Here is a 22,473-nt window from a genome sequence, read left to right on the forward strand (position 1 = left end):
CTAGTCAATGTTGCTTGAAGGTACCACAAGGAATGTGGAAGCTGGAATCAGATTCCAGTACTCTGGGAAAATTCCAGCTCAACCCAAAGTATCATGGAAAATGCTGGATAGGCTTATACGGGAACTGCTATATGCTGATGACTTTGCTCCGAGAGAGCTCACATGAGGAACTGTGCAGGTGATTATGGAATGCTTTTCAGGATCAGCGATGCTGTGGACTGAAAAGTAATCTGAAGATGACCAAGGTTTTGAAGCAGCCCCTTATCAGATGACCTCCAGTAGGTCTGTAGGATTGAGCGATGGCTCTGGATCCTTCTTCCTAGGTAGCAGATTGCCTGTCCATGAGTCATCCGATGGAGTAAACAAACCTAATCAGGAAATTCCACTCTTTGGGTGGCTGACGGTGTGACTCCAGTGTGGCAGCATGATTTAGTCCGAACCGAAATCAGACCTAATTAGTGTCCAACCTTTAAATGCCTAATACCCCAGTCTGACACACATTCCCCATCCATCCTTTAGAGCTGAACAGGTAATGTGCTAAATGTATCAGGTGGCAAAAGTCAGATCAACAGGGGGATCCTGCATCTTAGCAGATTCTAAACCATCCATTTCTCTAAAACACAGTGTGGCAGTGGAAGGAACGCTTGCCTGCTGTGACCTTTGGCAAGTTTCTGACTCACTCTGTGCCTCGGTTTCCTCCTCTGTAAAATGGAAATGATCCCTGTTCTCTCTCCCTTTTGACTATTATCCCTGTGTGGGACAGGACTGCGCTCAATTTGCTTATGTTGTTTTCATTCATTCAATCAATCGTATTTATTGAGCATTTACTGTGTGCAGAGCACTGTGCTAAGCGCTTGAATCTACCCCAGCGCTTGGTAAAGTGGGTGGTGCAAAGTAGAGCCTTCATAAACACTACAAAAATAGTGCTGTTTGGAGAGTTGTGGTGGTGGGAGGCAGGAGAGGACATGAGAGAGAGAGAAGAAATTCTTTCAAGACACAATGGGATCAAATCTCAGGTGATGTGGCATAGCTGTAGACAGATGGGAGGCAGCTGCTGCAGACAGAGCAGCCCACAACGTGATAATTAGAAATGTGGGGGCATTCTGTTATAGAATAGAGGTTTTGAAACGATTGTGGCAGAATTGAATACTATGCAAGAAACTGTAGGAAGCAAGTGGGCAAGCACAGCAAAGGATTGCCTTTCATGCAGGGGTCGTAGGAGGGAATATTGGCTACAGTCAGTCTTTTCAGACACAGTCTCTCATACTAATCATCTGGGAAGTCCAAAGGGAGGTCATTAATGTACTAATGTATCTCTGCGTAGTTTAAAAGATTGGTTATTTTCAGTATTTTTGATTATAGATTAAATTCCTTTGCATCTGTAATGTGTAAGGTTTGGCACCTTATTTCTGCTCTGTAACCTGTCTGACACTTTGTGAGTTGTGAACTGGATAAGCAATGGTATTTATTGGATTTTTGAAACTTCCTCTGATTCATCTGAAAAGACAAAATTTTTTCAGAGATGGATGCCTAACCAGATCATAAATAAACAATGATCCTTGGATCCAAACCTAACCATGTGGAACCACTAACCAGAGCCAAGATTTTTTTTTTAAACTCTTGAGATAACTGGTGCCCTCTCCAGGGGTTCCAGTTTGACACTGAGCTAACTTTTATCCAGTTCCTTTATTTTCTTTGGAGAATAATTGAGCATTTAGGCTAGTTTTAGATTGATAATTGTAATAATTGTGGTATTTTTTTAAGCACTTACTTTATGCCAAGCACTGTACTAAGTGCTGGGGTAGATACAAGCTAATAGAGTGACCACAGTCCATGTCCCATTTGGGGTTCAGAGTCTTAATTCCCATTTTACAGTTGGGGGAATTGAGACACAGAGAAGTGAAATGACTTGCCCAAGGTTGCGCAGCAGACAAGGGGCAGAGTCAGGATTAGAACCCAGGACCTTCTGACTCCCAGGCTCATGCTCTCTATCCACTAGGCCGTGCTACTTCTTTAGGAAAGAATTATTAATAATGATTGACTGTGGTTTGTGATCACAAGGATTGTGAAATTCTGGAGGCTTGGCTCTGTTGAAGTAGATTTCCTTGTGGGTTTTTAAAATTTGTTTTGTTCTTTGTTTTGTTTTGTGTGTGTGTGTTTTTTTTTAAACCACCTGAATCTGTGGCTCTCCTGGGGGAATCTCATGGGAGTTTACCAAGCAGTCACAGAGATCCCCCGCCTTACCAGGCTTTATTTCTTCCCTTACAGGGAAGCTCATGGGCCATTCCTCCAGCCTTCACCCTCTCCCTTCCTGAGATGCATTTAGCAATATTCTCCGCCCATTGCAGTTCATATCTTTTCTCTGCCAGAACTGCTTAGGTTCAACTACTTCGAGCTTCTCTTTTTCTTTGCTAATGGGCCTAAGGAGCTTTTGGGGCTAGCCCAGAGCATTTGCAGGTCTGACAAAGGGGTATTGCTGTGGACTATAGGCTTCTTGCGGGTAGGGATGAGCTCTATCACCTCTACTGTGCTGTACTCTCCTGAGCACTTAATTCAGTCCTCTGCATACTGCCAGTGCATGCTTACTGTGTGCCAAGCACTGTTCTTTGCCCTGGAATAGATACAAGGTAATCAGGTTGTCTCATGTGGGACTCACAATCTTAATCCCCATTTTACAGATGAGGTAACTGAGGCACAGAGAAGGTAAGTGACTTGCACAAGGTCACAGCAGGCAAGTGGCAGAGCTGGGATTAGAGCCTACATCCTCTAATAAAAAATGCGTCCTTTAATAAAACACCGCTGACTGAGAATTTTAGGGACATCGTTTTTGGAACTTAAGGCCGAGTCTGTATCACTGTTACTGTTTCTTAAGATGGAGAAGCAGCGTGGCTCACTGGAAAGAGCATGGGCTTTGGAGTCAGAGTTCATGGGTTCAAATCCCGGCTCTGCCAATTGTCAGCTGTGTGACTTTGGGCAAGTCACTTCACTTCTCTGGGCCTCAGTTGCCTCATCTGTGAAATGGGGATTAAGACTGTGAGCCCCCCATGGGACAACCTGATCACCTTGTAAACTCCCCAGTGGTTAGAACAGTGCTTTGCACATAGTAAGCGCTTAATAAATGCCATCATTATTATTATTATTATTATTATGTGACCTGCCCTGAACTCTGGCACCATGTGGGAGATCACAGATTAGCCCAACCCACAAAAATAACTCTTCTTTGCACAAAAAACCCCCCCCAAACCAAACTCTCTAGTTGTTTGAACATGGCAAACACAGACATTCTGTCAAGATGAAGAAACTTCCCCAAGTCCTTCTGCTTGTCTCTCAAAGTCACCGTGTCAAGTATGGTTTTCCCTGAAAGGTCTAGAAGTGCAATTTAGACTGTTCTTTGATTCAGGAAAATGAAAGGAAATACATTTCTTGGCCAAGTTTGTGATTGGCTCGTGGAAGGCTGCTTGAAAAGCAAGGTCTCAGAAAACAGCAAATTGTACGCCTTGGGCTGAATTGATTGGCATTTTGTGGGATTGAGGTGTGTGTGTGTCTGTCTAGATTTATTTACATCCTGCTGTTACCCGTTCTGGTGGGAAGGCCTGAATCTCATGCTCTAATGTTTGTTCTCAGTGCTTGATTTGGGCCCTTTGCCCAGAACCGTGGGCTAGGATCTTGCCGTTGGGGGTTCACAGTGGACAAGTTTACTTACAAGTATGGAGATCAGCGAGGTTTGATAAGAGAGAGGGAGAGCTGATCGAATGATTCAAAACCAATCTCACCATTGCTGTTCTGGTAATTTAAGCACTTACTGTGTGCCAGCACTTTACGTGCTAGGGTAAATACACACTAACCAGATTGGACACAGTCCGTATCCCACTTGGGGCTCACAGTCTTAATCCCCATTTTACGGATGAGGTGATTGAGGCCTAGCGAAGTGACTTGTCCAAGGTGTCACAGCAGACAAGTGGCGAAGCTCGGATTAGAACCCAGGTCCTTCTGATTCCCAGGCCTGTGCACTATCCACTAGGCCAGATGCTGCTTCTCTTCCTAGTACGCTTCCCAACTTGCACTCTCATGAGCTCATCTCCCATTATCACCGAACTTCTTTTGTTTTACCTAGAAGGGAGACTCAAAAGTAGGGATAGGCTGGAAATTAGGTGATTAATTTCCAGGTAATAATGTGATAGTACCACACAACCCAGTCTGTATTCTCCTCTAACAACACTCTTCTCACTGTACCTTGATCTCATCTGTCTCGTGGCCAGTCCCCTGCTCACGTCTTCTCTTTGGCCTGGTGCTTCCTTCTCTTTCCTATCAATCAATCAATCAATCGTATTGAGCGCTTACTGTGTGCAGAGCACTGTACTAAGCTCTTGGGAAGTACAAGTTGGCAACAGATAGAGACAGTCCCTACCCAACAGTGGGCTCACAGTCTAAAAGGACTTTCCTATCTGACAGACCACCCTTTCAAAGCCCTACTAAAATCACACCTCTTCCAAGAGGCCTTCCCCCACTGAGCCATCATCAAAGGCAAAGTGTCTGTTGCCTTTAAAGCACTTTGATATCCTCCCACACCCCAGCCCCACAGCATTTATGTACGTTATCTACCTGCAGTTTATTTTAATGTCACTCCCCATCTAGTCTGTAAGCTCCTTGTGGTCAGAGATCATCAGTGTATACTCCTTTGTATTGTTCTCTCCCAAGTGCTTTGTACAGTGTTCTGCACACAGCAAGGAGGCAGTAAATACCACTGATTGATTGTGTGTATGGAGAATAAGTTAGCTTGAAAACTGATAATTTCCACCGCCCAAATATTTATTTAGATAATCCACTCAGGACCCTGGGTGACTCACCAACCCTCAGCCTAAAAGTTAGTGACCCAAAGATCTGACAGGCAGTATACCTTGAGGGCAGGGATTATATTTTATCTATTCTCAGCAGTCTACACACTTCTCAACTATCATCTCTACGCTGATGACACCCAGATCTACATCTCTGCCCCTGCTCTCTCCCCCTCCCTCCAGGCTCGCATCTCCTCCTGCCTTCAGGACATCTCCATCTGGATGTCCGCCCGCCACCTAAAGCTCAACATGTCAAAGACTGAGCTCCTTGTCTTCCCGCCCAAACCTTGTCCTCTCCCTGACTTTCCCATCTCTGTTGACGGCACTACCATCCTTCCCGTCTCACAAGCCCGCAACCTTGGTGTCATCCTCGACTCCGCTCTCTCATTCACCCCTCACATCCAAGCCGTCACCAAAACCTGCCGGTCTCAGCTCCGCAACATTGCCAAGATCCGCCCTTTCCTCTCCATCCAAACCGCTACCCTGCTAATTCAAGCTCTCATCCTATCCCGTCTGGACTACTGCACTAGCCTTCTCTCTGATCTCCCATCCTCGTGTCTCTCTCCACTTCAATCCATACTTCATGCTGCTGCCCGGATTATCTTTGTCCAGAAACGCTCTGGACATATTACTCCCCTCCTCAGAAACCTCCAATGGCTACCGATCAATCTGCGCATCAGGCAGAAACTCCTCACCCTGGGCTTCAAGGCTGTCCATCACCTCGCCCCCTCCTACCTCACCTCCCTTCTCTCCTTCTGCTGCCCAGCCCGCACCCTCCGCTCCTCCACCACTAATCTCCTCACTGTACCTCGCTCTCGCCTGTCCCGCCATCGACCCCCGGCCCACGCCATCCCCCGGGCCTGGAATGCCCTCCCTCTGCCCATCCGCCAAGCTAGCTCTCTTCCTCCCTTCAAGGCCCTGCTGAGAGCTCACCTCCTCCAGGAGGCCTTCCCAGACTGAGCCCCTTCTTTCCTCTCCCCCTCGTCCCCCTCTCCATCCCCCCGTCTTACCTCCTTCCCTTCCCCACAGCACCTGTATATATGTATATATGGTTGTACATATTTATTACTCTATTTATTTATTCATTCATTTATTTATTTTACTTGTACATTTCTATCCTACTTATTTTATTTTGTTGGTATGTTTGGTTCTGTTCTCTGTCTCCCCCTTTTAGACTGTGAGCCCACTGTTGGGTAGGGACTGTCTCTATGTGATGCCAATTTGTACTTCCCAAGCGCTTAGTACAGTGCTCTGCACATAGTAAGCGCTCAATAAATACGATTGATTGATTGATTGATTCTCTATTTGCGATCATGTACTCAGTAAATATTTCTTAATGAATATGGGAGTGGCAGGTTCAATACGGGAGCGGCAAGCTCTGGTCTGGAACTCCCTCCATCTTCAAATCCGCCAGTCCACCACTCTCCCTACCTTCAGAAACCACCTAAAATTACATCTCCTCCAGGGGATCTTCCCTGACTAAGCCCTCCATTTCCCCTAACACCCCTTCCCTCTGCAGCAATTATGAACTTGGCCATGTACCCCTTAAGCGCTTTGATACTCACCCCAGCCCCCTAATTTCACCCCTTCTAGACTGTAAGCTACGTGTGGGCAGGGAATAGGCCTACCAACTGCTCCCAAGTGCTCAGTGCAGTGCTCAGTATACATTAAGCACCCAAATGTGGATCAGTAAGTACCATTGAATGATTGAATATCTGGCATTAAATAGGACCTCTCGATTTTTCTAAGGATCACCTCTTGTCACCCATTCCTAACTAGTGGGCCGGGAATGTGTCTTCCAACTCTTTTCCATTGCACATTGCACACTGTAAGCGCTCCGTACGTTGAGTGAATGAATGAACTAGTATAGAAAAGTATCCTGGAAACAAGGGTGATGAGGGAGAATATGGAAGGTGAATCTTTAATAATAATAATAATAATAATAATAATGTTGGCATTTGTTAAGCGCTTACTATGTGGAAAGCACTGTTCTAAGCGCTTGCGGGGATACAGAGTGATCAGGTTGTCCCACGTGGGGCTCACAGTCTTAATCCCCATTTTACAGATGAGGTAACTGAGGCTCAGAGAAGTTAAGTGACTTGCCCAAGGTCACACAGCAGACACGTGGCGGAGCCGGGATTCGAACCGCTTTCAAGGTTTGAATGGTTTTCAAGGGGCACCATTTAGCTGGCACCTACCCTGCCACATGATCTTTCATTTCCAGCTGGCTTCCCCGGGCTGATGGGGGAACAATGTAGCAAAATGCATTTTTGAAGTTGGGTAACAGAGCAATGTAGACTTGGTCAGTTTACATTTTTGTTTTGTTCCCCGTAATTGAATTCTCTCCTTTGTAAGTTTAAAAATTGAGCTATGTTTGCCATGAATTTAAATGATATGGCATTATTTAGAATCAGAATGACAGGATTTTATTCGTCTTTTGACTCTCCGGGGACCCTAGTTACTGCATGCCTTCAGTCACACATTGGGTTGACCTAATGCAAACTTGTGGGATCCATTAGGACTTCAGCCATGTGGCCAGCCAGTCAGTGGCACAGAGTGTCTCCTTTCACTTTGAGTTCCATATGCCGGACCATTTCTTTGGGCTCTTTTATTCTTACAGGACAAAAACTAGAGAAAGTTTTTAATCAGAGGGAATCATGGTTTTAACTTTGAGGAGACACTGTTTAGGTATGGAAGCCAAGTAATAACTTCTAAATGAAATAATTTTTGCCATATGTCTGGGTTGCTTTGTTTTTTTTGTAGTTCTATATTTGCGTTTTTGCTTTTCTTTTTTCTTTTTTCCTGCCCTCTCCTCTCCCAGTCAAGTGACCCTGAGTAACCAGGAGGAATTTTCTTAGTTGTTTTTTTCATTTCTTGGTTGGAGATTTTGTAAGTCCATTATATATAAACAGAAAATTTTACCTAATGATGATTTTATACATTCTAAATTGAAAAATGAATAACTCATGTTTAGTATTGGCTGTACATTAATCAATTATAATTATTATTCATCCATTCATTAATCAAAATAAATTCTTTTGGAACAGGATAAAACTCTATAATTTGGAACTAGGCCAAAATTTTAAAAAGGGTGAGAATGAAATTATATATATATATATATATATATATATATATATATTTGTGTAGCTTGCTTTTAGTTTTGTGGTCATAGTTTGATCATTTCTAAAGAAACACTTTAAATACCCATTATCCTTTTGCAAACGGACAATATTAAAAATACTCACCAAAGTGACAATCAGGAAAAGCTGAGTAGAAAGTGCCTCAACTGCTTCAATTTTCAGTAAAAAAAAAATGAGGTGGTCTCAGAAATTAAATAAATGACTGTTTTTTAAGAGTGTGTTCTCTATTTCAGCAAACTTACCGATATTTAATTTTCTTGATAGGAAGAACGTGAATTGATGATACAATTGGAATGAACTTTGGGAAAACTTTGAAATAGTTGGGAATTTCTGACTGAAAATGCATATGAATTCTGTTGACTAAAAATACAATGGACCAGGAATCAGACATTGGCCTGCTTAAATAATTCTCAAGATTTTCTGGTTCAAGTGTAGTGATATTGAACTCTTTAGTCCCAAGCTTTAATTTGCGCATGGTGCCGACCTGATGCTGTGCAGGGACACTCACTGCATCCCTTCATTCAATTCGCTCTAATTATCCCCAACTTCCTGGGGAGCCTGCTTAGAACTGGCCATGAATGTTTGTTATTAAGTATTAAGATATTAGGCTGCCCTGGTTACATGTAACAAAGTAGTTTAGCCCGAGAATTTACATATAGATGATCAGTATAGGAAGCTGAATTGTTTGCGGCGATTTTATTTCATCGGCCCTACTGTGTTTCGGAAATAGCATTAAATATTTTGACAGGCTTAGGTGTGGAGTGAAAGAAATGGAGGTTAACCTAGCTTTTGAGTCTCCCCCCCCCCCCCCAACACACACACAATGTTTGCTCTCCTGTATACAATTTAGAAGTGGCTGTGGTACGTTAATTGTCTTCAAAATGATGAGATTTGTAATTTTGTGTGCAGATTTTAGGGTGCTGGTAATTATGTTTGCTGGGAGCATCTGTTAATGCCGAATTTTGTCTCTTCAGGTTCACGTGAAAATGGCGGATGAAGCGGTCTGTGTTGGCCCAGCTCCCACCAGCAAAAGCTACCTCAACATGGATGCCATCATGGAAGCCATTAAGAAAACCGGGGCCCAAGCTGTGAGTCTGAATGAGTCTATCTCCTGCAGCTGTTTCACATATAGTGAGCAGAAAAGCCAGAGTTTGTATGTTAAAAAAAAAAAAAAATTAAAAAAAAGGATGATTGAATATGCTATTCCAGTTAGTTCATGTCACATGAGTTAAATGTGGCCGAAATCGCTACCGCAAATCAAAGGCTTTGGAGCATCTGGCGGTGCCGGTCCCTGATCCTGCAGGTGGCGGCTGGATTCAGCTTTCACACCAGGGAGCGGCTTCAGTTCATTTCCAAATTTGCTGGGGGAAAAAAAAAAATCCCAATTAGTTTTTGAGCATTAACCCTTTCAACGCCGCAGTAGGTTTTTGGAAGGATTTCTAAATCAGGTCCCAAACAGGCTGTGTTTTTAATTTGGTTTTAATCCTGTAAAAAATTGTACATACCTAGTCACACGTGTAGAATTCTAAGTGGAGCAATAAGTAATTTTAATTTCATAATGTCAACAAAATACACACGTTAAGAGAGATGGGTAGATACCGGCCTGTCTCTGTGTGTCCTGTAGTTGTATGCTTTTGCTTTCCTGGTGATCAGATTCAGAATTTAAAAGGAAAGATTGGGGGGGAAAAAAGAAACAAGTGTATGACCGATAGGAATAATAATTTCCAAGATTGTAGTTTCAATGAGCTAACCTCTGAAATTTAATGTTGAGGACTGTGCAGAATCCTCTTTAAAACTGGGTAGAATCGGTCAACACCAGCAATTACCATGGAGTGTTCAGTTAGTGTTCTCGTTTCTGTTGCGGTATATACTTTAGTAGAATGCTGGCTTAAAAAACAGAACTCATGAACACACAGTAGAGATGCTGGCAGTTTATTATCACAGTTAATGGAGATCAAAAATCTTTAAACAGTTTATCCATGACACATAACAAGATATTAAAATTGACTGTTTCCATAAAATTAAGTTGGCGAGTGTTTGCTCATCCGTGTTTAATTACTTTGAACTGAACCTTCCCATTCAGTTCAGATTTTAGGTCTTTCATAGGGATGTCATCCCTGTCTGCTGTCGTATGAGAGAGACCCATAGACCCACCGTACTGTCCTGTCTCATTCTGGATTGCAAGTGATCTTCCCTTTAGTTGGGGGATCTTATCAGAAATATGCCCAGTGTGGGACAGCAGAACAGTGGTTTGTATTACAAATGCTTAAGATGGTTAAGTGAAATGCAGATGGAGTTAGGATGGAACAGTAAAATCATGAAACTGATGTGGAACATGAAGGGAAAAGGCAAATATTAGGGGGAAAAGGGGAAGGTTGGAATAAAGAGTGGAGGCATTGAGAGGAAAACAGGTGAGGTAGTGACAGAGTCAAACCACAAGAAAGAAACATATCTCTTCTCTTTTATGAGCCTGCCATCCTGTCTTCAGAGTAATGAGGTGTGGGGCAGATGGATGAATGACCTGACCTAACGTGAGGAAAAGTTACTCAACATGATCCTCTAATTTAAAGGAAAAAAAAAAAAGAAAACTGGATCCTTTGGTCAGTGAGAATTTGTAGGGAAAAGCAGGGTCCTCTTCTACAGGTTGAGCTGTCGAAATGAATTTTATAGCTGGCTGCCAGCTCTGAAATCTGATAAAGTTGAAAATCCCTCCTGCTTTTATTTTGAAGGTCCACCCAGGATATGGATTTCTTTCAGAAAACAAAGAATTTGCCAAATGTCTGGTAAGTTTTATTATTGGCTCCTTAGAGGTTAGCTAATGTTTTGGAAAGCTGAGCTATGGCAGGAGGCAGGAAAGTTGGCCATCGGATGTAAATGCCTGATTAGACACCCAAGCTGAAAGCATCTTTTTGCAGTGTATTTCGTTGCCTTCATTCCAGCACATTCTTCTAATAAGATGATTGGAAGAAGTCTAAAGCACCTCATGTCTGTTTGTGTATATCTGTGTAAAATGCTCTCAAAAACAACTGTAGACTGTAAGGAATTAGTGTTTAATTTTGTAAGAATACTTCTTTTGGGCCATTGTGGAGAAATGTATTAAGGCATATACAAGTGAAATCTAAACATTTCTAGTCTGACTCCTCGTGGAAGTAAAATGAATGCAGTCTACCTGCTTTCTAGTGTCTGGCTGAGTAAAATACAAGGAGACTCAATTCAGAGTCCTCAGTTCTTGGAAATGATATGACAGGTAGGAAGCCCTGCTGTATGCCTAATAGAAAGAACACTATTCTGGGAATAGGGAGATTGGAAGTTTAATCTCATTTCCCCCCTTTTGGGGTTACATCACGAAGGTGAAGGTTTCTGACCAAACCTTACTGCAGGGCGGTCGGGCTCAGCAAGAGTCTTGAAAAATAACGGGCCATTGTGGGCTCCGAAGACTGCAGTGGCTACCAATCAATCAATCAATCGTATTTATTGAGCACTTACTGTGTGCAGAGCACTGTACTAAGCGCTTGGGAAGTACAAGCTGGCAACATGTAGAGACAGTCCCTACCCAACAGTGGGCTCACAGTCTAGAAAGGGGAGACAGAGAACAAAACCAAACATACTAACAAAATAAAATAAATAGAATAGATAGGTACAAGTAAAATAAATAAATAGAGTAATAAATCTGTACCAACATATATACATATATACAGGTGCTGTGGGGAAGGGAAGGAGGTAAGATGGGGGGATGGAGAGGGGGATTTATTGAGCGCTTACTGTGTGCAGAGCACTGGACTAAGCGCTTGGGAAGTACAAGTCGGCAACATCTAGAGACGGTCTCTACGCAACAGCGGGCTCACAGTCTAGAAGGGGGAGACAGACAACAAGACAGAACATATTAATAAAATAAAATAAATAGAATAAATATGTATAAATAAACCAAATAGAATAAATCCGTACAAACATATATACATATATACAGGTGCTGTGGGGAGGGAAAGGAGGTAAGGCCGGGAGGGGGGCGGGGGGAGAGGAAGGAGGGAGATTCATTCAATCGTATTTCATTCAGTTGTATTTATTGAGCGCTTACTGTGTGCAGAGCACTGTACCAAGCGCCTGGGAAGTACTACCAATGCAATTGCGAGCTGAGCTATGGCACTACTGCCCCACGTCGACATTATGCTGTGGTCACTTTGGTCATAAGTATCTTTAAATGGTCATGTATGTCTCTAAGTTGTATATTATAAATGGCTCATTTATTCATATTAATGTTTGTCCCCCCTGACTGTAAGATTGTTGGCAGGGAACATATTTGCTAATTCTGTTGTCATACTCTCCCAAACGCTTAGTACAGTACTTGGCACATAATAATAATGATAATAATGATGGTATTTGGTAAGCGCTTACTATGCGCCAAGCACTGTTCTAAACACTGAGGTGGATATAAGGTAATCAGGTTGTCCCACGTGGGGCTCACAGACTTAATCCCCGTTTTACAGATGACGTAACTGAGGCACAGAGAACTTAAGTGACTTGCCCAAAGTCACACAGCTTATAAGTGGCATAGCTGGGATTAGAACCCACGACCTCCGACTCCCAAGCCCATGCTCCTTCCACTGAGCCACACTGCTTCTCTTAGTAAGCACTCAGTAAATATCATCGATCGATTAAATGGATCCTGCACGAAATAGTACCTTTGTGTGTACTTTGTAATGCTGCATCCCACCCAATCCCTTTCTGATTATACCCCCTGCCCTGATGGAAACAAGACTTTATGGGAAGAGAGAAGGGGAAGCACTGCACAAACCACTATCATTCTGATCAATTCTTTCTTGTAAGTTTTTGGGGCCTGAAGTCTCAGTTCTGAGCCTTAGCCGTTGTTCCTGATGGAAGATTCCACCCTTCTCAGAATTAGGACATTTTTCTGACCTGGCTAAATAACTCAAAGAACCGGCCAAAACCCTAATCTGCAGTTACTGGGAGGCTGGGTAGAGAACTGAAAACTTCCTTTTTGTTTGTTTAGTATTTTTTTTTTAAAGGGTTTTTGTGAAGCACTTACTTTGTGCCAGGTACTGTAAGGATTTTAGACTGTGAGCCCAATGTTGGGTAGGGACTGTCTCTATATGTTGCCAATTTGTACTTCCCAAGCGCTTATGATTGGGGTAGATACTGACTTGTTTGGACACAGACTTAATCCCCATTTTGCAGATGTGGTAATTGAGGCTCAGAGAAGTTAGCTGACTTCCCCAAGGTCACACAGCAGACAAGTGGCGAATCTGGGGTTCGAACCCAGGTCCATCTGGCCCCCAGGCCCATACTGTAGCCGGTAGCCCACCCTGCTATTTTGTATAGGAAAGTTTTTTTTTTAAATTCATCTTTAGAGCAATAATGTGTATGGATTATCTGTGGTATAAAGACATGAAAATAAGCATATGTACAGTAAGCCAGCATGAGTACAATAGGACCTCAAAAGGAACTTAATTTTTCCCCATTCTTCTTTTTATTCCCCATTGATTAATTTTCAGGGAAATCTCTGTTTCTGGAGGCGCTCTGAACATGTTCACAGTAGGCAGATGCTGAGGTTCTCATAACCTTACGATTTGGGGACTAGTAGAAAGAGATGTTTGCAGTCTGGAATCCCAAGGCTTGGCAGATCCGCTGTGGGGGCAGCAGTAAGAGTGATCCTTCAGTTTTTCCTCTTCCCAACAAGTCTGGCTGCCGTATATTCTCACCTCCTGGCGCTGTGGCTTCTGTGTATGGTGAACGTCAAGAAGGCCAAAGCAGGAGTGGAAGCAACTGAGCTGAAATAATCTCTTGGCCTATATTCGTTCATTCATTCATTCACTCACTCACTCACTCATTCACTCACTCATTCATTCATTCGTATTTATTGAGCACTTACTGTGTGCAGAGCACTGTACTAAGTGCTTGGGAAGTACAAGTTGGCAACATATAGAGATGGTCCTTTCCCAACAGCGGGCTCACAGTCTAGAAGGGGGAGACAGACAACAAAACATATTAGCAAAATAAAATAAATAGAATAGTAAACATGTGCAAGTGAGAGTAATAAAAATGTACAGACATATATACAGGTGCTGTGGGGAGGGGAAGGAGGTAAGGTTGGGGGGATGGGGAGGGGGAGAGGAAGGAGGGGGCTCAGTCTGGGAAGGCCTCCTGGAGGAGGTGAGCGCTCAGTAGGGCTTTGAAGGGAGGAAGAGAGCTAGCTTGGCGGATGTGCGGAGGGAGGGCATTCCAGGCCAGGGGGAAGACGTGGGCCGGGGGTCGACGGCAGGATAGGCAAGAACGAGGCACAGTGAGGAGGTGAGCGGCAGCAGAGGAGCGGAGGGTGCAGGCTGGGCTGGAGAAGGAAAGAGGGAGGTGAGGTAGGAGGGGGCGAGGTGATGGAGCCAAGAGTGAGGAGTTTTTCCTGATGCGTAGGTTGATTGGTAGCCACTGGAGATTTTTGAGGAGGGGAGGCCTGTAGGTGTCTAAAATATGGGGCAGCGTCTACAACTGCTGCAGTAGTAGTCCACTGTTTTCCCGCTTTGTAGCGTATTTTAATGTCTGTGTCCACCTGGAAACGGTAAGCTCCTTGTGAGCAGGGATGGGGCCTACCGACTCCACTGCATTGAGAAGCAGCATGGCATAGTGGATAGAGCACGGGCCTGGGAATCAGAAGGTTGAGGGTTCTAATCCCAACTCCTCTACTTGTCTGATCTGTGGCCTTCGGCAAGTCACTTCACTTCTCTGGGCCTCAGTTTCCTCATCTGTAAAATGGGGATTGAGACTGTGAGCCCCACATGGGACAGGGACTGCATCCAACCCTATATGCTCATATCCACCCCAGTGCTTAATACAGTGCCTGGCACACAATAAGCACTTAAGAAATAGCAGAATTACTATTACTTTTCTAAGCATTTAGTACAGGGCTCTGTACATAATAGACTCAGTACATAGCATTGATTGATTACTTGGTTAGAGGTTCTTAGAAGGGGATGAAGAGGGCATTGATAAATATGAGTGGTGGGGGAGGAGCAGTGCAGATTTTGTGGGCTTTTCATGGGGCTGATGATTTTTGGAAACCAGCCTGTTAGGTCGAAGTGGTTTTTTTTTTTTATCCTTTGATTTGATCTTGAAGAGCAGTTCTAAATAGAAGAAATTTATTTATTATCCATGGTGCCTAACAAAAGACTAGGGCCCTAAAATTATGAATTTAAAGGAAAAAGCCATTAGATTGGACTATGAAGATAATCCAGAGACAAGGAGCCAAACTCATGTTCCCCTCCCCAAAGGTCTCCTTTTGAATTTGCTAATTTGTTAAATGAGACTTCAGTTACCTTGTAGGGTCCTTTGAGGCCCTTGCATAAATGATCCATCTAGTGTAAAAAAAAAAAAATTCATTTTGCAACATTTAGTGTTTGGAATTTCCTTTCACCCCAGGAAATCCAAACGCTATATAAACTTGGTAATTTCCCAAGATTTATCTGTAATGTAGAATTTCCTCATTAAGAAAATGGACAATTTTAGTTCCACTTTGCTTCCGTTTCATGATGTCATGAAATCTGTCAGGTTTTGGTAGATGAAGCAGAATTGAAATACCAAATCTATATTACCAACCGGATCTAGTAATAAGTGCACAGCTGCATGCTCAACAGGCTCCGTCTTCATTTCAGTTCCCTCTTCTATCCATTGTCTGACTACCCAGGAGAGCTTTTGGACGTTTACTTGGTGCCAACAATGTGGCTTCTACTTTTCAAGGGGATGAGAAGGAAGCCATGGTGGCTGGTTTTGTGCCATGCTAGCCCAGTTTCTAATCCCATTATACAGAAAATACCAGCCATCTGGTGAAATCCATCTTCTGGAATTCTCCTTCTAAGTTCTGCCCAGTGACCTGGCTTTATAGCTGGCGGTGGCTTCCCATTCATTCATTCATTCATTCATTCATTCATTCATTCAATCGTATTGAGCGCTTACTGTGTGCAGAGCACTGTACTAAGCGCTTGGGAAGTACAAGTCGGCAACATACAGAGACGATCCCTACCCAACAGCGAGCTCACAGTCTAGAAGGGGAAGACAGACAACAAAACAAAACATATTAACAAAATAAAATAAATAGAATAAATATGTACAAGTAAAATAGAGTAATAAATACGTACAAACATATTCATTCATTCATTCAATCGTATTTATTGAGCGGTTACTGTGTGCAGAGCACTGTACTAAGGGCGTGGGAAGTACAAGTTGGCAATACACAGAGACGGTCCCTACCCAACAGCGGGCTCACAGTCTAGAAGGGGGAGACAGAGAACAAAACAAAACATACAGAGACGGTCATTCATTCATTCAATCGTATTTATTGAGCTTTGTTTCAGTTCTATTAGGTGACAGGTATTGTTGCTGTGATGGTGCGACCCGTCCACCTCCACATCAAACAGAAACTCCTCACCTTTGGCTTTATGGCATTCATCAATCGTATTTATTGAGCGCTTACTGTGTGCAGAGCACTGTACTAAGCGCTTGGGAAGTACAAATTGGCAACATATAGAGACAGTCCCTACCCAACAGTGGGCTCACAGTCTAAAAATAATAATGGCATTTATTAAGCACTTACTGTGTGCAAAGCACTGTTCTAAGCGCTGGGGAGATTACAACGTGGATCATGTTGTCCCACGGGGGGCTCACAGTCTTCATCCCCATTTTACGGATGAGGTAACAGGCCCAGAGAAGTGAATTGACTTGCCCAAAGTCACCCAGCTGCAAGTGGCGGAGCCAGGATTAGAACCCATGACCTCTGACTCCCAAGCCCGGGCTCTTTCCACTGAGCCACGCTGCCTTGTCTCCTCCTACCTCACCTCACTACACTCTTATTACAACCCAGTCTGCGCACTTCACTCCTCTAATGCTAACCTACACACTGTACCTCGCCCTCGCCACCTACCTCTCTCTCTGTCTCTCTCTCTCTGTCTCTCTCTCTCTGTCTCTCTCTCTCTCTGTCTCTCTCTCTCTCTCTGTGTCTCTCTCTCTCTCTCCCCCCCCCCCCCCCCCCCCCGGAATGCCCTCCCACCTCATGTCTGACAGACAGTGACTCTCCCCGCCTTCCAAGCCTTATTTGAGGGCACATCTCCTCCAAGGGGTCTTCTCTGACTACGCTCTTCTTTCCTCTTCTCCAACTCCCTTCTGTGTTGCCCTGACTTGCTCCCTTGGTTCATTCCCCCCCAGCACATATGTACATATCTGTAATTTATTTATATTAATGTCATACTTAGTATATTCAGGGTTCTGCGTTCAACAGATTGTATTGATTACTTCTAAATTCACCCTGGAGTATGCTCTGGAAGCTTTTCATTATAAGAGTGGTCATACAGATGTGTGTGAGCACATTTTCTCTGAGGATCTGGATTATATTTCGCATTGAAGGTAGAGGAGTGTGGACTGATGAGGGAAATGATAAAATCAGTGAGCCGAACAGTCCTCTCCCCTTCGTTCCCCTCTCCTCCCCCCCCCCATCTTACCTCCTTCCCTTCCCCACAGCACCTGCATATATGTAAATATGTTTGTACATATTTATTACTCTATTTTACTTGTACATATCTATTCTATTTTATTTTGTTAGTATGTTTGGTTTTGTTCTCTGTCTCCCCCTTTTAGACTGTGAGCCCACTGTTGGGTAGGGACTGTCTCTATATGTTGCCAACTTGTACTTCCCAAGCGCTTAGTACAGTGCTCTGCACACAGTAAGTGCTCAATAAATATGATTGATTGATAGTATCTAGGGAAGGGATGAAGTTGTGTGTGTGTAAGTGATTGGCAGATGAAAGGTAGGGTGCCACATTTTATGAATAGTGTTCACAACATTATGTATTATCAAATTATTATTATCAAAAATTATCAAATTATAACGTGAGGTACTTTTTTGGTAAGTAAAACAAAATTTGGTTTTGGTGGAGGGTCATTCAGAATTTAATAATAATAATAATAATAATAATGATGATGGTATTTGTTAAGTGCTTACTATGTGCAAAGCACTGTTCTAAGCACTGGGGAGGTTACAAGGTGATCAGGTTGTCCCACGGAGGGCTCACAGTTTTAATCCCCATTTTACAGATGAGGGAACTGAGACCCAGAGAAGGGAAGTGACTTGCCCAAAGTCACACAGCTGGCAATTGGCGGAGCTGGGATTTGAACCCACGACCTCTGACTCCAAAGCCTGGGCTCTGTCCACTGAGCCACGCTGCTTCCCTATGCAGGGAATCAGAATAAGAATATTCTGAATAAGAATATTCAGAATAATATTCAGAATAAGAATATTCAGAATAAGAATAATCAGAATCAGAATAAGAATGCAGGATCATCTTGGTTTCAGAGCAGCATGATATATGCCACATTTTATATAGGTTAAGAAACTAAGGGTTAGGCCCCAAGGGAAGGTTAAAAACTGATCTGTTTGGCCTCACACAGAGGCTGAGTTTGTAGAAGCAAAAAAGACATTTGTAGGCTTCCCCCCCCTCCCCCCCCCCCCCCCCCCACCTCAGGGGTTGGGAGAAGGGGAGGCAGAATTCACATATATTTGTTGTTACAAATGGAAGCCTCTTACACCATCGAAAGAGTTTGCTGTTGTATAAGCAAGGGACAGCCTTGGTCCATTGGTTGAGGTCTTAGAGTGAAGTGTTTTTTCACTGTAAAATTTTATCCTTAGGCTTCGTTGTGATTTGGCCTGTGGGGACATCTGTCTGATTGGCAACTAACCTCTGGGGTTGCTGGCAAGTGGGCAAAGATCACCCTGGCTAGGACAGTTAATGGGATAGGAAGGATCCTCCTAAAGAGGTGGACTAATGTGTCAATTTTTTCTCTTATTTTTCTAGGATTGGTAAGACTTTTGCAGTTTAGCTCACCTATATGAAAACATGGAAAGATTTGATGAAGTGTAATTTTTGTTCCTTTCTGGAGATGGGGACAAGTCAGGGAAGATGGAAAAGCCTGAATTGCATCTCCCCTATCTGGGGTCATATCTGACTCAGGATTCCTAGGGCTGGTTCTGAGTTGGGGCCTGTTGGTATGTGCTTTCAGCTTGGTCCTGGCGATATAGTTTGTTTTTTTGTGGTTTTGAATAATAATAATTATGGTACTTGTTAAGCACTTACTATGTGCCAAGCACTGTTCTAAGACCTGGGGTAGATACAGGTTTGTCAGGTTGGGCACAGTCCCAGTCCCACGTGGGGCTCACACTCTTATTCCCATTTTATGGATGAGGGAACTGAGGCCCAGAGAGGTTAAGGGACTTTTCCAAGGTCACACAACAGACATTTGTTAAGCACTTACTATGTGCCAAGCACTGTTCTAAGCTCTGGGGTAGATACAGGTTTGTCAGGTTGGACACAGTCCCAGTCCCACGTGGGGCTCACACTCTTATTCCCATTTTATGGATGAGGGAACTGAGGCCCAGAGAGGTTAAGGGACTTTCCCAAGGTCACACAACAGACATATTTGTTAAGCACTTACTATGTGCCAAGCACTGTTCCAAACTCTGGGGTAGATACAGGTTAGTCAGGTTGGACACAGTCCCAGTCCCACATGGGGCTCACACTCTTACTCCCATTTTATGGATGAGGGAACTGAGGCCCAGAGAGATTAAGTGACTTTCCCAAGGTCACACAATAGACATATTTGTTAAGCACTTGCTTTGCGCCAGGCACTGCACTAAGCACTGGGGTAGATACAAGCTAATCAGGTTAGACATAGTCCATGTCCCATGTGGAGTTCACAATCTTTATCCCCATTATACAGATGAGGGAAGTGAGGCACAGAAAAGTTAAGTGACTTTCCTAAGGTCACACAGCAGACAAGTGGCAGAGCTGGGGTTAGACTTAGGTCCTTCTGACTTCCAGTCCCCTGCTCTATTTACTAGACCATGTGGCTTCTTGCACAGTTTACACCATGCGAAACAGGTCAGAAGTGACTTCTCCTCTGTAAAATTCATTTTCCAATCTGTTAATTAATCAAATCATATTTATTGAGCGCTTACTGTGCGCAGAGCACTGTACTAAGCAGTTGGAAAGTACAATTCGGCTAGCTTCGGAAGAAGTGGCCCCTGAAGCTTTGGAATACCTTGTAATAGAGGCTCGGATGCTTAGGCAGAGTGTACTGGAGTATGAATGGTCCACTGCTTCCTAATGGGTGTGCTAGGGAGGAAATTTTTAGTATAATTTATACTATATAATCAAAAGCTATTAAGGTATAATTCAAAGATATGTGCTTGCTGACGCAGGGACTATAGTACTTCTCCTCCTGCTTCTGTCATGGATTTGCAGAAGTGAGGGAATGGGTGGCTCCCAGAAGCTGCTCAACTAGTTGGTTGTATTTATTGAGCGTTTTACATGAGCAGAGCAATGTACAAGCAGTTGGGAGAATACAGTACAACAAAGTTGGTAGATGCATGTCTATGGCCATATCACCCTGACCACGCCTGATCTCGTCTGATCCCTTTTAGACCGTGAGCCCACTGTTGGGTAGGGACCGTCTCTGTATGTTGCCAACTTGTACTTCCCAAGCGCTTAGTACAGTGCTCTGCACACAGTAAGCGCTCAATAAATATGATTGATTGATCTCGGAAGCTAAGCAGGGTCGGGCCTGGTTAGAACTTGGATGGGAGACTCCGCCACGTCTGTTGTGTGACCTTGGCCAAGTCACTTCTCTGAGCCTCAGTTCCCTCATCTGTAAAATGGAGATTAAGACTGTGAGCCCCACGTGGGACAACCTGATCACCATGTATCCCCCCCGGTGCTTAGAACAGTGCCTTGCACATAGTAAGCAGTTAACAAATGCCATTATTATTATTATTATTAAGGGGAGAGCAGGGGTGGAGTGAATCTTTTAGACTGTGAGCCCACTGTTGGGTAGGGACTGTCTCTATATGTTGCCAACTTGTACTTCCCAAGCGCTTAGTACAGTGCTCTGCACACAGTAAGCGCTCAATAAATATGATTGATTGATTGAGACCTCTTGGGAATACCGGGTGCTCTTGGCTCCCCCTTCTAGACCGTGAGCCCGTTGTTGGGTAGGGATCGTCTCTATCTGTTGCTGAATCGTACTTTCCAGAAACTAGGTACAGTGCTCTGCACACAGTAAGTGCTCAGTAAATACGATTGAATGAATGAAGTCCATGACCACAATTAACTTACGGTCTTGAGGGAGGGAAGCATTTTGCTCATTCTGAGTGTGTCCTCAAAGAAGTTCCCTCTCACTGTTTCCCAGTCTTTCAGTCTTCAATAATAATGATAATAACAATAATAAAAACAACAACAATAATAACAATAATAATAATAATAATAATGGTGTTAGCGATTAACTATGTGCCAGGCACTGTACTACGTCCTGGAGTTGATACAAGCAAATGGGTTTGGACACAGTCCCTGTCCCACGTGGGGCTCACAGTCTCAATCCTCATTTTACTGATGAGGTATCTGAGGCCCAGAGAAGTGAAGCGACTTGCCCAAGGTCACACAGCAGACAAGTGGCCAAGCTGGATTAGAACCCAAGGCCTTCTGACTCCCAGGCATGTGCTCTATCCACTGTGCCATGTTGCTTCTCAAGGACTGTGCTTCCTGGTGTGAATCTACTACTACTACTACTAATAATAATAATGGCATTTATTAAGCGCTTGGGGAGGTTACAAGGTGATCAGTTTGTCCCACAGGGGGCTCACAGTCTTAATCCCCATTTTACAGATGAGGGAACTGAGGCCCAGAGAAGTTAAGTGACTTGCCCAAAGTCACACAGCTGGCAACTGGTGGAGTGGGATTTGAACCCCTGACCTCTGACTCCAAAGCCCATGCTCTTTCCACTGAGCCACGCTGCTTCTCTAGATTGCAACCGGTACGCTGTGCCACACTGCCAATCGTAGTTTTGCTGTATAAATAATTTTTCACTTCGAGTATTGTTATCTTTCCCTTTTATATAGTCCCTTGGCGATTGTTAGGTAGGACACAATTCCGCTAACATGAAAACTTTTTCCCACTGGAGTAGTTCTTGTAGCTTTTCCCCTTTTGGGTATCTGGTCATGATTGGTAGGCGCCATAAAAATAAGGCAATGAAATTGGCGCATGTGGTTGTGCAGTGTAAATATTATGTTGTGTGGTTGGCTGCCAACCATTTAAATTTGATAGTCAATATTCCGAACTGGATAGATTTCCTAGTAATCCGGTGGTGATTTTCAGTATGATGATGTGGATTACCATATTGATGACAATATGGACATCCCTTTGGCAAAGTTAACTGGAATGCTGCACCAAATTTTTAATTTTGTTTTGATTTGATTCTGCAGGCTTTCGTTTATCTCACTGTTCTGTCATATGTTTGAAATGTAGTCAGTTTTTGTTGGTGTAACAGTGGGAAACTGTCTTTTCATTGGTCTCAGGTTTAATTGATTCGCTAGCAAAGGCGCAGTGCAGCAGAAGACCTTTGTTTCCAAAACAACTTTCACAATACCTACCATTTTCTTTGCCATGTACTAATGG

General features: G+C 43.6%; 1 protein-coding gene across 1 annotated transcript in view; it reads left to right on the plus strand.

The window, feature by feature from the left end:
- The first annotated feature begins 412 nt into the window (after positions 1-412).
- PCCA (propionyl-CoA carboxylase subunit alpha) overlaps positions 413-22,473 on the plus strand; it is a 334,301-nt gene continuing 312,240 nt past the window's right edge. The window contains exons 1-4 of the mRNA XM_038759418.1: positions 413-416; positions 2,846-2,848; positions 8,950-9,063; positions 10,705-10,758. Coding sequence (XP_038615346.1) covers positions 8,962-9,063; positions 10,705-10,758 — 156 coding nt within the window. The 5' untranslated portion in view covers positions 413-416; positions 2,846-2,848; positions 8,950-8,961. The remainder of the gene's footprint in view (positions 417-2,845; positions 2,849-8,949; positions 9,064-10,704; positions 10,759-22,473) is intronic.

This window comes from Tachyglossus aculeatus, chromosome 17 (genome assembly GCF_015852505.1).
Source record: "Tachyglossus aculeatus isolate mTacAcu1 chromosome 17, mTacAcu1.pri, whole genome shotgun sequence".
In the NCBI taxonomy this organism is placed as follows: Eukaryota; Metazoa; Chordata; class Mammalia; order Monotremata; family Tachyglossidae; genus Tachyglossus; species Tachyglossus aculeatus.